The sequence below is a fragment of the Dendrobates tinctorius genome, unplaced genomic scaffold (assembly GCF_039654945.1).
Source record: "Dendrobates tinctorius isolate UK_male_01 unplaced genomic scaffold, ASM3965494v1 ptg000029l, whole genome shotgun sequence".
Lineage (NCBI taxonomy): Eukaryota > Metazoa > Chordata > Amphibia > Anura > Dendrobatidae > Dendrobates > Dendrobates tinctorius.
In genome coordinates this window covers 23,521,988-23,538,662 of record NW_027361697.1, presented here as the reverse complement: position 1 = coordinate 23,538,662, position 16,675 = coordinate 23,521,988, and the positions used below count along the sequence as shown (strand labels likewise).

The 16,675-nt window shown below is 46.1% G+C and overlaps 1 protein-coding gene across 1 annotated transcript in view; it reads right to left on the bottom strand.

Annotated features, from left to right (window-relative positions):
* Positions 1–16,675, bottom strand: part of HFM1 (helicase for meiosis 1) — a 307,691-nt gene that overhangs the window by 12,440 nt on the left and 278,576 nt on the right. The window contains exon 29 of the mRNA XM_073571760.1: positions 11,509–11,592. Coding sequence (XP_073427861.1) covers positions 11,509–11,592 — 84 coding nt within the window. The remainder of the gene's footprint in view (positions 1–11,508; positions 11,593–16,675) is intronic.

Genomic DNA, 16,675 nt, shown 5'->3' with positions numbered 1-16,675 from the left:
TGTCGATAATGAGGCGGTGGTTGGGAAGGTGGAGCAATCGCTGCAGCTTCTGCATACGAACGGAGTGCACAGGCGACCGGCGGATGTGCGCGCACAGTCTTCGCACCTTCTGGAGCAGGGCTGTTAACTCCGGATAATTTTTGAGGAAGCACTGCACCACCAGGTTCAAGGTGTGAGCCAAGCAAGGTATGTGGCTGAGTTTTGAAAGGGCTATGGCTGCCACAAAATTACGGCCGTTATCACTAACTACCTTGCCTGCCTCAAGATGTACACTGCCCAGCCATGACTCAGTTTGTCGCTTCAAGTACTCGGCCAGCACCTCGGCGGTGTGTCTGTCGCCCAAACACATCATCTGCAACACAGCCTGCTGACGCTTTCCACTAGCTGCTCGATAGGGGGACACATCGTGTGCAACAGTGGCAGCTGCAGATGGAGTGCTCGTACGACTGCGCTCTGTGGACGAGCTGTCGCTTCTGGAGGAGGAGGAGGAGGAGGAGGGTCGAACGCCTACAGCCAACTGTTTCCTATACCGTGGGCTAGGCAGCACTGTCCCACCACCGCTGTCCCCTGTGGACCCTGCATCCACCACATTAACCCAGTGCGCAGTGATGGACACGTAACGGCCCTGGCCATGCCGACTGGACCATGCATCAGTTGTGAGGTGCACCTTTCCGCTCACTGACTGCTTGAGTGCATGGACAATGCGGTCTTTCACATGATGGTGGAGGGCTGGGATGGCTTTGCGAGAGAAGAAGTGGCGACTGGGTAGGTCATAGCGTGGTACTGCATAGGCCATGAGTTCGCGGAAAGCTGTGCTTTCCACCAACCGAAAGGGCATCATCTCAAACGAGATTAGTTTGGCAATGTGGGCGTTCAAACCCAGTGTACGCGGATGAGAGACTGAGTACTTTCTTGACCTACTCATAGTGTGTGGGAGGGTGAGCTGGACTTGAGAGCTGCATATGGTGGAAGTAGCGGTGGACAGGGCGGACTGAGAGAGGGTTGATGATGGTGATGGAGTTGGTGTTCTTTCTGATGGCCTAGAATCAGTCTTTCGTTGATATAACAGTGGGATTCCCTGACTGCTGTGGCCTTGCAACGACACCTCAACATTTGCTGCTGTGCTAACCGGTGGGCTTACAGTGGGGGAAACAATGTAGCGTTGCTGACTACCTTCGTTGTGATCAGTTGCACATGTGGCACTTGAGGTTTGGTGTTGTGTCCACGCTTGCAAGTGCATGCTGGTTAAATGTCTAAGCATGCAACTGGTATTCAAATTTTTCAGATTTTTCCCTCGGCTAAAGGTCTTTGCGCACTTCTTACAGATAACCTTGGCCTGATCATGAGGATTTTGTTCAAAAAAGTGCCACACTGCACTCTTCCTACTTTGGCAGACATTTTGCGGCCTAGCACGCTGTGATCTTTTGACCCTCTGGACAAGCTGTCCAGCAACTCTTTTGATGTTTGGAACCTGTCTTTGGAGTGCTCCGGGCCTGCCAGATAACAGCTGTTGCGATGTCGATGTCTGCTGTGGATGCTCCTCATCTGAGCTATTGGAAGCAGCACCCTCTTCCCCCAATGGATGCCAATCTGGGTCAACAACTGGGTCATCCATCACCTCCTCTTCTATGTCATGTGCACCTTTCTCTGTGTCACCGTGTATGGTGGTATAGTGTGCGGGAAGGGGCACCTGAGTCTCATCAGGGTCAAAATCTGGCTCTGTACACTGCGAGGACAATGTAGTGCTCTGAGTGAATGTACCAGCAGAATCATCCATCAGCGGCTGTGCATCAGTGCACTCCATGTCAGATTCATCTTGGCCTGGGTAATTCACCATTTGACTTGATAATCCAGGCATGGTATGTGAAAACAGCTCCATGGAGTAATCAGTAGTATGGCCTGCGTCATCCTTCAATCTTGGTTGGGGTGAAGGACACAAGGAAAGGTGTGGTTCATGAACATGAGCCTCCAATGACGACTCAGTGCTTTTACTTTTTACAACTGAAGAAGAGGAGGCGATAGAGCTGGAGGCTGAGTCAGCAATGTAAGACAAAACTTTTTCCTGATGCTCTGCCTTTAAAAGCGGTTTGCCAAATCCTAGAAAACTAAGCGTTCGAGGCCTTATGTAGCCAGACGATGACGCAGGGTCAGCACCTCCTGCATTCGGTCCTATTTTGCTCTTGCCACTACCATCAGATCCACCACCAACACCATCATTACCAGCTGCCAACCCCCGCCCAATTCCACGGCCTCTTCCACCAGCCTTCCTCATTTTTGGTAGAAATGTAGACAAAATCCAACAAACTATATAGTAATGTAAAACAAGGTACAAGGTGTCTATAGGACAGGGGAGTTTTAGAATTTCTGCACACACTTGTGGACAGTGGACACTTGTGGATTGTGTGCGGCCCACTGATATCTGAGCGCTATGTGACACGTTCGATGGCACAGCTGCCTGTGACCAAAGTGACGAGAGGATAATGGAGATTTTGAATCTCTGCGTACACTTGTGGACAGTGGACACTTGTGGATTGTGTGCGGCCCACTGATATCTGAGCGCTATGTGACACGCTCGATGGCACAGCTGCCTGTGACCAAAGTGACGAGAGGATAATGGAGATTTTGAATCTCTGCGTACACTTTTGGACAGTGGACACTTGTGGATTGTGTGCGGCCCACTGATATCTGAGCGCTATGTGACACGCTCGATGGCACAGCTGCCTGTGACCAAAGTGACGAGAGGATAATGGAGATTTTGAATCTCTGCGTACACTTGTGGACAGTGGACACTTGTGGATTGTGTGCGGCCCACTGATATCTGAGCGCTATGTGACACGCTCGATGGCACAGCTGCCTGTGACCAAAGTGACGAGAGGATAATGGAGATTTTGAATCTCTGCGTACACTTTTGGACACTGGACACTTGTGGATTGTGTGCGGCCCACTGATATCTGAGCGCTATGTGACACGCTCGATGGCACAGCTGCCTGTGACCAAAGTGACGAGAGGATAATGGAGATTTTGAATCTCTGCGTACACTTTTGGACACTGGACACTTGTGGATTGTGTGCGGCCCACTGATATCTGAGCGCTATGTGACACGCTCGATGGCACAGCTGCCTGTGACCAAAGTGACGAGAGGATAATGGAGATTTTGAATCTCTGCGTACACTTTTGGACACTGGACACTTGTGGATTGTGTGCGGCCCACTGATATCTGAGCGCTATGTGACACGCTCGATGGCACAGCTGCCTGTGACCAAAGTGACGAGAGGATAATGGAGATTTTGAATCTCTGCGTACACTTGTGGACAGTGGACACTTGTGGATTGTGTGCGGCCCACTGATATCTGAGCGCTATGTGACACGCTCGATGGCACAGCTGCCTGTGACCAAAGTGACGAGAGGATAATGGAGATTTTGAATCTCTGCGTACACTTTTGGACACTGGACACTTGTGGATTGTGTGCGGCCCACTGATATCTGAGCGCTATGTGACACGCTCGATGGCACAGCTGCCTGTGACCAAAGTGACGAGAGGATAATGGAGATTTTGAATCTCTGCGCACACTTGTGGACAATGGACACTTGTGGATTGTGTGCGGCCCACTGATATCTGAGCGCTATGTGACACGCTCGATGGCACAGCTGCCTGTGACCAAAGTGACGAGAGGATAATGGAGATTTTGAATCTCTGCGTACACTTGTGGACAGTGGACACTTGTGGATTGTGTGCGGCCCACTGATATCTAAGCGCTATGTGACACGCTCGATGGCACAGCTGCCTGTGACCAAAGTGACGAGAGGATAATGGAGATTTTGAATCTCTGCGTACACTTTTGGACACTGGACACTTGTGGATTGTGTGCGGCCCACTGATATCTGAGCGCTATGTGACACGCTCGATGGCACAGCTGCCTGTGACCAAAGTGACGAGAGGATAATGGAGATTTTGAATCTCTGCGTACACTTGTGGACAGTGGACACTTGTGGATTGTGTGCGGCCCACTGATATCTGAGCGCTATGTGACACGCTCGATGGCACAGCTGCCTGTGACCAAAGTGACGAGAGGATAATGGAGATTTTGAATCTCTGCGTACACTTTTGGACACTGGACACTTGTGGATTGTGTGCGGCCCACTGATTTCTGAGCGCTATGTGACACGCTCGATGGCACAGCTGCCTGTGACCAAAGTGACGAGAGGATAATGGAGATTTTGAATCTCTGCGTACACTTGTGGACAGTGGACACTTGTGGATTGTGTGCGGCCCACTGATATCTGAGCGCTATGTGACACGCTCGATGGCACAGCTGCCTGTGACCAAAGTGACGAGAGGATAATGGAGATTTTGAATCTCTGCGTACACTTGTGGACAGTGGACACTTGTGGATTGTGTGCGGCCCACTGATATCTGAGCGCTATGTGACACGCTCGATGGCACAGCTGCCTGTGACCAAAGTGACTAGAGGATAATGGAGATTTTGAATCTCTGCGTACACTTGTGGACAGTGGACACTTGTGGATTGTGTGCGGCCCACTGATATCTGAGCGCTATGTGACACGCTCGATGGCACAGCTGCCTGTGACCAAAGTGACGAGAGGATAATGGAGATTTTGAATCTCTGCGTACACTTTTGGACAGTGGACACTTGTGGATTGTGTGCGGCCCACTGATATCTGAGCGCTATGTGACACGCTCGATGGCACAGCTGCCTGTGACCAAAGTGACGAGAGGATAATGGAGATTTTGAATCTCTGCGTACACTTGTGGACAGTGGACACTTGTGGATTGTGTGCGGCCCACTGATATCTGAGCGCTATGTGACACGCTCGATGGCACAGCTGCCTGTGACCAAAGTGACGAGAGGATAATGGAGATTTTGAATCTCTGCGTACACTTGTGGACAGTGGACACTTGTGGATTGTGTGCGGCCCACTGATATCTGAGCGCTATGTGACACGCTCGATGGCACAGCTGCCTGTGACCAAAGTGACGAGAGGATAATGGAGATTTTGAATCTCTGCGTACACTTTTGGACAGTGGACACTTGTGGATTGTGTGCGGCCCACTGATATCTGAGCGCTATGTGACACGCTCGATGGCACAGCTGCCTGTGACCAAAGTGACGAGCGGATAATGGAGATTTTGAATCTCTGCGTACACTTTTGGACACTGGACACTTGTGGATTGTGTGCGGCCCACTGATATCTGAGCACTATGTGACACGCTCGATGGCACAGCTGCCTGTGACCAAAGTGACGAGAGGATAATGGAGATTTTGAATCTCTGCGTACACTTGTGGACAGTGGACACTTGTGGATTGTGTGCGGCCCACTGATATCTGAGCGCTATGTGACACGCTCGATGGCACAGCTGCCTGTGACCAAAGTGACGAGAGGATAATGGAGATTTTGAATCTCTGCGTACACTTGTGGACAGTGGACACTTGTGGATTGTGTGCGGCCCACTGATATCTGAGCGCTATGTGACACGCTCGATGGCACAGCTGCCTGTGACCAAAGTGACGAGAGGATAATGGAGATTTTGAATCTCTGCGTACACTTGTGGACGGTGGACACTTGTGGATTGTGTGCGGCCCACTGATATCTGAGCGCTATGTGACACGCTCGATGGCACAGCTGCCTGTGACCAAAGTGACGAGAGGATAATGGAGATTTTGAATCTCTGCGTACACTTTTGGACAGTGGACACTTGTGGATTGTGTGCGGCCCACTGATATCTGAGCGCTATGTGACACGCTCGATGGCACAGCTGCCTGTGACCAAAGTGACGAGAGGATAATGGAGATTTTGAATCTCTGCGTACACTTGTGGACAGTGGACACTTGTGGATTGTGTGCGGCCCACTGACATCTGAGCGCTATGTGACACGCTCGATGGCACAGCTGCCTGTGACCAAAGTGACGAGAGGATAATGGAGATTTTGAATCTCTGCGTACACTTGTGGACAGTGGACACTTGTGGATTGTGTGCGGCCCACTGATATCTGAGCGCTATGTGACACGCTCGATGGCACAGCTGCCTGTGACCAAAGTGACGAGAGGATAATGGAGATTTTGAATCTCTGCGTACACTTGTGGACAGTGGACACTTGTGGATTGTGTGCGGCCCACTGATATCTGAGCGCTATGTGACACGCTCGATGGCACAGCTGCCTGTGACCAAAGTGACGAGAGGATAATGGAGATTTTGAATCTCTGCGTACACTTTTGGACACTGGACACTTGTGGATTGTGTGCGGCCCACTGATATCTGAGCGCTATGTGACACGCTCGATGGCACAGCTGCCTGTGACCAAAGTGACGAGAGGATAATGGAGATTTTGAATCTCTGCGTACACTTGTGGACAGTGGACACTTGTGGATTGTGTGCGGCCCACTGATATCTGAGCGCTATGTGACACGCTCGATGGCACAGCTGCCTGTGACCAAAGTGACGAGAGGATAATGGAGATTTTGAATCTCTGCGTACACTTGTGGACAGTGGACACTTGTGGATTGTGTGCGGCCCACTGATATCTGAGCGCTATGTGACACGCTCGATGGCACACCTGCCTGTGACCAAAGTGACGAGAGGATAATGGAGATTTTGAATCTCTGCGTACACTTTTGGACACTGGACACTTGTGGATTGTGTGCGGTCCACTGCTATCTGAGCGCTATGTGACACGCTCGATGGCACAGCTGCCTGTGACCAAAGTGACGAGAGGATAATGGAGATTTTGAATCTCTGCGTACACTTTTGGACAGTGGACACTTGTGGATTGTGTGCGGCCCACTGATATCTGAGCGCTATGTGACACGCTCGATGGCACAGCTGCCTGTGACCAAAGTGACGAGAGGATAATGGAGATTTTGAATCTCTGCGTACACTTTTGGACACTGGACACTTGTGGATTGTGTGCGGCCCACTGATATCTGAGCGCTATGTGACACGCTCGATGGCACAGCTGCCTGTGACCAAAGTGACGAGAGGATAATGGAGATTTTGAATCTCTGCGTACACTGTTGGACACTGGACACTTGTGGATTGTGTGCGGCCCACTGATATCTGAGCGCTATGTGACACGCTCGATGGCACAGCTGCCTGTGACCAAAGTGACGAGAGGATAATGGAGATTTTGAATCTCTGCGTACACTTGTGGACAGTGGACACTTGTGGATTGTGTGCGGCCCACTGATATCTGAGCGCTATGTGACACGCTCGATGGCACAGCTGCCTGTGACCAAAGTGACGAGAGGATAATGGAGATTTTGAATCTCTGCGTACACTTGTGGACAGTGGACACTTGTGGATTGTGTGCGGCCCACTGATATCTGAGCGCTATGTGACACGCTCGATGGCACAGCTGCCTGTGACCAAAGTGACGAGAGGATAATGGAGATTTTGAATCTCTGCGTACACTTTTGGACACTGGACACTTGTGGATTGTGTGCGGCCCACTGATATCTGAGCGCTATGTGACACGCTCGATGGCACAGCTGCCTGTGACCAAAGTGACGAGAGGATAATGGAGATTTTGAATCTCTGCGTACACTTGTGGACAGTGGACACTTGTGGATTGTGTGCGGCCCACTGATATCTGAGCGCTATGTGACACGCTCGATGGCACAGCTGCCTGTGACCAAAGTGACGAGAGGATAATGGAGATTTTGAATCTCTGCGTACACTTGTGGACAGTGGACACTTGTGGATTGTGTGCGGCCCACTGATATCTGAGCGCTATGTGACACGCTCGATGGCACACCTGCCTGTGACCAAAGTGACGAGAGGATAATGGAGATTTTGAATCTCTGCGTACACTGTTGGACACTGGACACTTGTGGATTGTGTGCGGCCCACTGATATCTGAGCGCTATGTGACACGCTCGATGGCACAGCTGCCTGTGACCAAAGTGACGAGAGGATAATGGAGATTTTGAATCTCTGCGTACACTTGTGGACAGTGGACACTTGTGGATTGTGTGCGGCCCACTGATATCTGAGCGCTATGTGACACGCTCGATGGCACAGCTGCCTGTGACCAAAGTGACGAGAGGATAATGGAGATTTTGAATCTCTGCGTACACTTTTGGACACTGGACACTTGTGGATTGTGTGCGGCCCACTGATATCTGAGCGCTATGTGACACGCTCGATGGCACAGCTGCCTGTGACCAAAGTGACGAGAGGATAATGGAGATTTTGAATCTCTGCGTACACTGTTGGACACTGGACACTTGTGGATTGTGTGCGGCCCACTGATATCTGAGCGCTATGTGACACGCTCGATGGCACAGCTGCCTGTGACCAAAGTGACGAGAGGATAATGGAGATTTTGAATCTCTGCGTACACTTGTGGACAGTGGACACTTGTGGATTGTGTGCGGCCCACTGATATCTGAGCGCTATGTGACACGCTCGATGGCACAGCTGCCTGTGACCAAAGTGACGAGAGGATAATGGAGATTTTGAATCTCTGCGTACACTTGTGGACAGTGGACACTTGTGGATTGTGTGCGGCCCACTGATATCTGAGCGCTATGTGACACGCTCGATGGCACAGCTGCCTGTGACCAAAGTGACGAGAGGATAATGGAGATTTTGAATCTCTGCGTACACTTTTGGACACTGAACACTTGTGGATTGTGTGCGGCCCACTGATATCTGAGCGCTATGTGACACGCTCGATGGCACAGCTGCCTGTGACCAAAGTGACGAGAGGATAATGGAGATTTTGAATCTTTGCGTACACTTTTGGACAGTGGACACTTGTGGATTGTGTGCGGCCCACTGATATCTGAGCGCTATGTGACACGCTCGATGGCACAGCTGCCTGTGACCAAAGTGACGAGAGGATAATGGAGATTTTGAATCTCTGCATACACTTTTGGACACTGGACACTTGTGGATTGTGTGCGGCCCACTGATATCTGAGCGCTATGTGACACGCTCGATGGCACAGCTGCCTGTGACCAAAGTGACGAGAGGATAATGGAGATTTTGAATCTCTGCGTACACTGTTGGACACTGGACACTTGTGGATTGTGTGCGGCCCACTGATATCTGAGCGCTATGTGACACGCTCGATGGCACAGCTGCCTGTGACCAAAGTGACGAGAGGATAATGGAGATTTTGAATCTCTGCGTACACTTGTGGACAGTGGACACTTGTGGATTGTGTGCGGCCCACTGATATCTGAGCGCTATGTGACACGCTCGATGGCATAGCTGCCTGTGACCAAAGTGACGAGAGGATAAGGGAGATTGGATTGCTTTTAAAAAAGCAGTTTGCGGAGCAGTGGGTAAACAGCAATGCCAGCGTGTCAGGAAGCCTTAAAAGGCAGCCCAACAACCAACACCACTGATACACCACAATATAGCCTCCCCTTGCACTGCACACACAGTGACTTGTGTGTTGTGCAGGCCAAATCGCTAGCAGCAGAAGCAGTTTTTTTGTCTTCTTCCCTGCCTAACGCTCTCCCTACAGAATCAGCAGCAACCTCTCCCTATACTAAGATCGGCAGAAGTAAGATGGCGGTCGGCGTGCACGCCCTTTTATACCCCCTGTGACGCCCACCAAAGCAAGCCAATCACTTGCATGCCCTTCTGAAAGATGTTGGTGACCCGTGCCTATGTCATCACATTGCCCACAGTGTCCGTGGATCCTGATTGGCTGAAAAAGAGCGCAAAACAAACTTTTGAAACGCGACTTTGGCGCGTAAATCGCCGACCTCGTGGCCGACCTCATCCTAGGGTCGGGTTTCGTTTCATGAAACCCGACTTTGCCAAAAGTCGGCGACTTTTGAATTTTTTCGACCCGTTTCGCTCAACTCTACTCATAAGAATATTATTTCTTTAAAGAAAACAGTGGAAAGGAGTGCACTCAGTGAAACAAATATATTGCACTTGAGTACTGTTCAATGGCTAAGAATGAACATAATAGTTAAAAATGAATTACAGTAAAACTCCCCTAATCCTGAGACATGACATCCTGGACTGTACAGCTTTACCAATTACTGGTATATTTGACGGTCAGTAAGATTGTTGTGATCCTGATGAATTATTGAAAAAATTCAGTTGATGGAATGTACAACTATTTCATTATCCACCGTCTTTCTTCCTTGAATCCTTTAACTGAAAAACCAAGTATTTCAGCTTCTCCCCAAATTATGAATTTTGTATTTTGGACCTATCAAGCTCTATTCATTTCTGATAGCAATGTGGCTCTATAACACCCATTGAAAAAGTAAGCATGCACGGTTTGCAATAAGAGTATGTTCCTTCTGGCTACCTGACTAAAAGGCCGATTTTTATTCACTGTGTATGGGGGCTAACTTGCTGATTTTGGCAGAATCGGACAACCACCTAAAGTGTATGGGGGCCTCCTGATCTTTCTGCAACAGATGACTTCAGGGTAAAGAAAACCGAGTTGTTAAAATTTCAACAGCTGATTCTTTCATTCGACATTGAGAAATGATTCTGTCAGCAGCTTTCTCATAGAGAACATAGTAGTGCTCATTCCAAGTCGAGCACTTCTGGGTATGGCGGAGTTAGGAGAGATAGCTGTCGGCCAAACTTTTGTTTGGTTGACAGCTTTCTGATGTGCATGGAGACCTTAAGAGAAATTACTTGAAAGGCTACAGTTTTAAAGGTTTTTTTTAGACATCAAAAATAAATTTGAAAAAACAAGCACCTATCAAGAATATAGCAGGTGTTAAAGGGAACTTCACCTGTATTGATTTAGATTACAGCTGTAAATAATTATGGAGGTGGTTTGAGAAGTTTAGGGAAACTTATGGGTTCTTTTTAATGTTGGAAAGATATGCATTTAGTAATAGTGGTGATCATAGTTTTGTTTGCCTTGGAGAATGCTCCAATTTCTTCCTCCTGTTTCCACTGACCACTCACAGATACTTCTTTACAAGAACTATAAGGCAGATGAAGAAAACTCTTCAGATCATTATAAAAAAATCAATTAATGTGTTTGTACTGGACAATCATTGGAAAACTTTGATTAATCTAAAAATATTTTTAAAATGATAATCTCCTTGTAGATAAGGCCATTAAGAAAGATCTGTGGAATCAACCTGCAAGAAGGTAGAGAGTATGTCCTCACCGTAGATATTGCACCCACTAGGTTAGTCTTACTAGGGCATCAAAATATATGAGAGCAGATAAAGGCCCCAATTCATCAAAGCAATTATGCCAAAATTGTGGCGTAAATTGCTTTCAAAAGTTGCACAATTTCTGCAAAGAATTTAGTTTTCACCCAGCTTTGCCAAAATGGATGGCTGACTTGACTAAAATTTGTTTAGCAAGCTGCACGGAGTCACACATCACTTGTCAGACACTCCTGATTCATTAAGAGGTGTCCCATCATCATGGCAAGTCAACATCACTCGGCTTGTTGAATCAGAGTTAAAATGCCTGTAAACTGACCCACAACTTCAAAATAAGTACTATAAAAAGAAATCAGGTCTATGGATGTGATCAGAAACTTACAACATTCATGCCCACAAGTTTCCTTGTTTTTGCAGTGATGGTTGCATTCCCTCATTCCTGTTCTTAACAATGTCTGTAGGCCTCCTACTTACAGGGAGTAAAATGAACGACATAAATTACGCTTTCAGGTAATGAAATACATAGACAATTATATGTAGACAGTTGTATGGTAAGAATTTCAACATTTTTTCTATACCTAACAAATATATATACACATGCTAATCATTTTTAAAGGCAAGACATTTAAAAGAATGTGTAATTTGCCAGACCGCATCGTACTGCAAGGAGTAAAGCCCCCTTCACACATAGCGAGATCGCTAGCGATATCGCTAAAGCGTCACCGATTTTGTGATGCAACAGCGATCTCGCTACATGTGATACTCACCTCCGACCTGGCTCCCCGCTGGATATCGCTGATCGCGCGAGATCGTCCTGGTCCAATTCTCGTCGTCGGCTTCCTGCTGGCACCGACGAGCGACTCCATGGACGCAGGCGGAAGACGTCACCCTCGCTGCGTGTGACAGGTAAGTGACGACCGCCGCTGCACCGCTAGTGAGATCTGCCTGTTTGGCAGCTCACTAGCGACCATTTAGCGATGCACCAGCGATCCAGACCGGGTTGTATCATTGTCAGGATCGCTGGTGCATCGCTAAATGTAACGGGACCTTAACAGGCTGAAAAGAAATAATAAAGCCATTTGTAAACATCAGATAGTTGTCGCTGACAATAGAATTTGTAAGAGAACAAACTAACAGTCCCCTGAAGGCAGCTATAATGGGGGAAAAGAGTATTAGGCATATTAAGTTTTAACATGCCCCATGCTTTATTTTGTTGGGAAATATGCCCCCTTCAGAGGTCTGGTGGCAGCGTGTCTACCTGTAATTCTGCATGCACACTCAATTTATTAGGTCATGAGAGAGATGTCACTGAATTTCCAGTGAAATAAAACAAATGCCTGGGAACTTTCCCTATTGATGCTCATTTAAAGCTGACATTGAACCATATTCCAAATATTTATTTTGTTTACCCAGAACTTTGCAAATGAGAAGGCATTTAGGCATTGGCAAAAGTAAAGGGCTCTTTTGAATTTCACAACTAATTAAGGATAGCCAGTTTAAGGTTTTAAAAGGAATTTTAGGAAGAGCTAGGCCTATCAAGCAAAATAGTTACCAATATCTGCTATTAAGACACCCTTTTACATTGCAAAATAGACAATTCCCATTCTTTCAAAGTAAGGGGGCTGCGTTTTTAGACAGTGTAGTTGGGAAGGCTCGATGAAAGGCATTATTATCTCGCTTCACTACAAGTGCTGGATGGAACAGATCCTCTAAAAATCAAATGGGAGCAGGACATGGGCCTAATTAGTGAGGATATTTGGGAATTTATTTTACAGTCACTCCCCATGATATCAATCAATGAGTGAAGTACAACTCTCCCACCCACTCCGCAGCTATACACCTTTGGCTACAAAACAGATTCAAAGTGCTATAGGTGTGTTGCCCCTAATGTTGTCCTATGTCATGTAATGTGGCGCTGGCCTAAATTTAGTGATTTCTGGAAAACAATTTTGGATCCCACTGGATGCCTGCTGGGTTATGTCGGTGGCGTACCAACTGAGGAGGCCCACCAACTGTTCTGTGTTTGCTATACAAAGCCAGAAAGCTAATTTCCTTTCATTGGAAGGATGATGATCCTCCTAATATACAAGAATACATTCCCAGAATTAATTGAATGCTTGAGAGATTTTTGTTTCAGAAGAGAGCAACGTCTCTTAAATTTGAAAAAATGTTGGCCCCTTGGTTGAATTTTTCCTGGCCTAGCCCCTTTAACATTAATTTAGCCAAGAATATTGATGAGTACATTCGCTCACTATTAAATCTTAGATTCAAATAGCAATGCATGAACAGGTGCCTTAAACAGTATTTCCCAAGGACAACAACAGGGTGAAACTAACAAGGAAAGTTAGAAATAGGGTTGGGATAGGGTGGGATTGGGATTAGGAAGTTACGTCTTTATTTTATTATTATCCTTTTCTGTTTTTGAAAATGTTCAACAAAAACTGTGTGACTCAAATATGTTTTTTGTAATAGTAGGTTACCATATACTAAACTGGCCCAGGTAAACACTGAAAGGAATCTGTCATAAGGTTGCTCTACTTAAAATGGCCGTACCGCTGTATTCCTGCTGTAATTATCAGTCTTAATTCACGAACGTAGCCCAAAAGTCCTGTAAAAATAGCCTTTATTTCTTATGCAAATCCCCACTGAACTGTCAGATCTGATGGCCAGACTGTTCTCACAACCACCAGCAGTGTAGACAATGCTGCATCCTCCCCTTGAATAATGTGGATAAAGTCTCTTCTATTATCCACATCTAGCAATACATCTTGAGGTTGTTTTGTTTGCCAGAACCAAGCGCATGCACATAGGTGAATTAAGTCACTGCCCTGACCAGGCACATGTGCAAGGCTTTCAGTAAATGGAGTAAGCACAAGAATTAGGCTGTAGCTGTGCAAAGACTTTGGCTGTGATGTGGGTCAAGCAGCCAAAGATCGCTCCGTATATCTGCTACATTGCAGCATAATGCAGGTGAATGTGACTGTATTGCGAATCCCAAGGTACCACAATAAGCAAGTTGTAAGTCAGTTGGATTCTTCGCAACTTGCTTATCACAGTACCCTGGAGTCCCAATGTGAACACATTCACCTGCCTTTCGCTATGATATAGCAGTGCCATTTTAATGATTTTGACAGCTTGATCTCTGTTGTGTCAAAAAATGCTGTGTAGCTCCCCAGCCTTACTGCTAGATGTGGATATGGAGGGAATGTCATCCACATCAATCAAGGCAAGGTGCAGAATTATCTGCATAACTGAAAGCTCGGAGAAAGGTCCCATCACACTGCTGGGTGAGGATTTGCCTACAGCATAGGAAAGATATAAAGTCTATTTTTACATATATTCTGGGCTGTGGTGTTAAACTAAACAATCATTTAGAAGGTTGCTTACATTTGTGTGAGTGCTCACTCATCCAAGAGATATGGCAAATGAGTGCTCAATTCATAAAAGATACTTTCAATATCTTGCTCTTGATAACACCAGAGTGGGCTCTGTATTTTATATAAACACTAACTCACTAGTAAACAGTGAAGATAGCAGCATCTTACATATATAGCGGCAGCTGCCCGCAAGAGCATTTTTTTAGTGTTATGCTCGTAACATGCCCCTTCATTTTCTCTAATGAAACATAAAACAGACTTTCTTTTTAAGATGGATTGGATAGAAATATTTCATGAAAAAGAAAAAAATAACAGAACACTTCTTAATTATTTGGGGAAAATTTATTGTTACACAACCATTGACTACCAGACAGTCTTTGCACCCTTGTATTCAATGCACTGGTTGGTATACGTGTGAAAAATTGGAAGGAGGCACTTCTATTAAACTGGGTTGATTTGACATAATATTGCAAAATCTCAGATTATATTTAGCAATTTTTTTAACCCATGTCCACATAGAGATGATACAGTCATATGTAAAAGTTTGGGCACCCCTATTAATGTTAACCTTTTTTCTTTATAACAATTTTGGTTTTTGCAACAGCTATTTCAGTTTCATATATCTAATAACTGATGGACTCAGTTATATTTCTGGATTCAAATGAGGTTTATTGTACTAACAGAAAATGTGCAATCTGCATTTAAACAAAATTTGACCGGTGCAAAAGTATGGGCACCCTTATCATTTTCTTGATTTGAACACTCCTAACTACTTTTTACTGACTTCCTGAAGCACTAAGTTGGTTTTGTAACCTCATTGAGCTTTGAACATCATAGCCAGGTGTATCAAATCATGAGAAAAGGTATTTAAGGTGGCCACTTGCAAGTAGTTCTCCTATTTGATTCTCCTATGAAGAGTGGCATCATGGGCTCCTCAAAACAACTCTCAAATGATCTGAAAACAAAGATTATTCAACATAGCTTTTCAGGGGAAGGATACAAAAGTTGTCTCAGAGATTTAACCTGTCGGTTTCCACTGTGAGGAACATAGTAAGGAAATGGAAGAACACAGGTACAGTTCTTGTTAAGCCCAGAAGTGGCAGACCAAGAAAAATATCAGAAAGGCAGAGAAGAAGAATGGTGAGAACAGTCAAGGACAATCCAAAGACCACCTCCAAAGACCTGCAGCAGCATCTTGCTGCAGATGGTGTCACTGTGCATCGGTCAACAATACAGCGCACTTTGCACAAGGAGAAGCTGTATGGGAGAGTGATGCGAGAGAAGCCGTTTCTGCAAGCACGCCACAAACAGAGTCGCCTGAGGTATGCAAAAGCACATTGGGACAAGCCAGTTACATTTTGGAAGAAGGTCCTGTGGACTGATGAAACAAAGATTGAGTTGTTTGGTCATACAAAAAGGCGTTATGCATGTGCTGTATTGTTGACTGATGCACAGTGACACCATCTGCAGCAAGATGATGCTGCAGGTCTTTGGAGGTGGTCTGTGGATTGTCCTTGACTGTTCTCACCATTCTTCTTCTCTGCCTTTCGGATATTTTTCTTGGCCTGCCACTTCTGGGCTTAACAAGAACTGTACCTGTGTTCTTCCATTTCCTTACTATGTTCCTCACAGTGGAAACTGACAGGTTAAATCTCTGAGACAACTTTTTGTATCCTTCCCCTGAAAAGCTATGTTGAATAATCTTTGTTTTCAGATCATTTGAGAGTTGTTTTGAGGAGCCCATGATGCCACTCTTCATAGGAGAATCAAATAGGAGAACTACTTGCAAGTGGCCACTTTAAAAACCTTTTCTCATGATTTGATACACCTGGCTATGAAGTTCAAAGCTCAATGAGGTTACAAAACCAATTTAGTTCTTCAGGAAGTCAGTAAAAAGTAGTTAGGAGTGTTCAAATCAAGAAAATGATAAGGGTGCCCATACTTTTGCACCGGTCAAATTTTGTTTAAATGCAGATTGCACATTTTCTGTTAGCACAATAAACCTCATTTGAATCCAGAAATATAACTGAGTTCATCAGTTATTAGATATATGAAACTGAAATAGCTGTTGCAAAAACCAAAATTGTTATAAAGAAAAAAGGTTAACATTAATAGGGGTGCCCAAACTTTTACATATGACTGTATTTCCTTTGTTCTAGAATAGATGGGCCA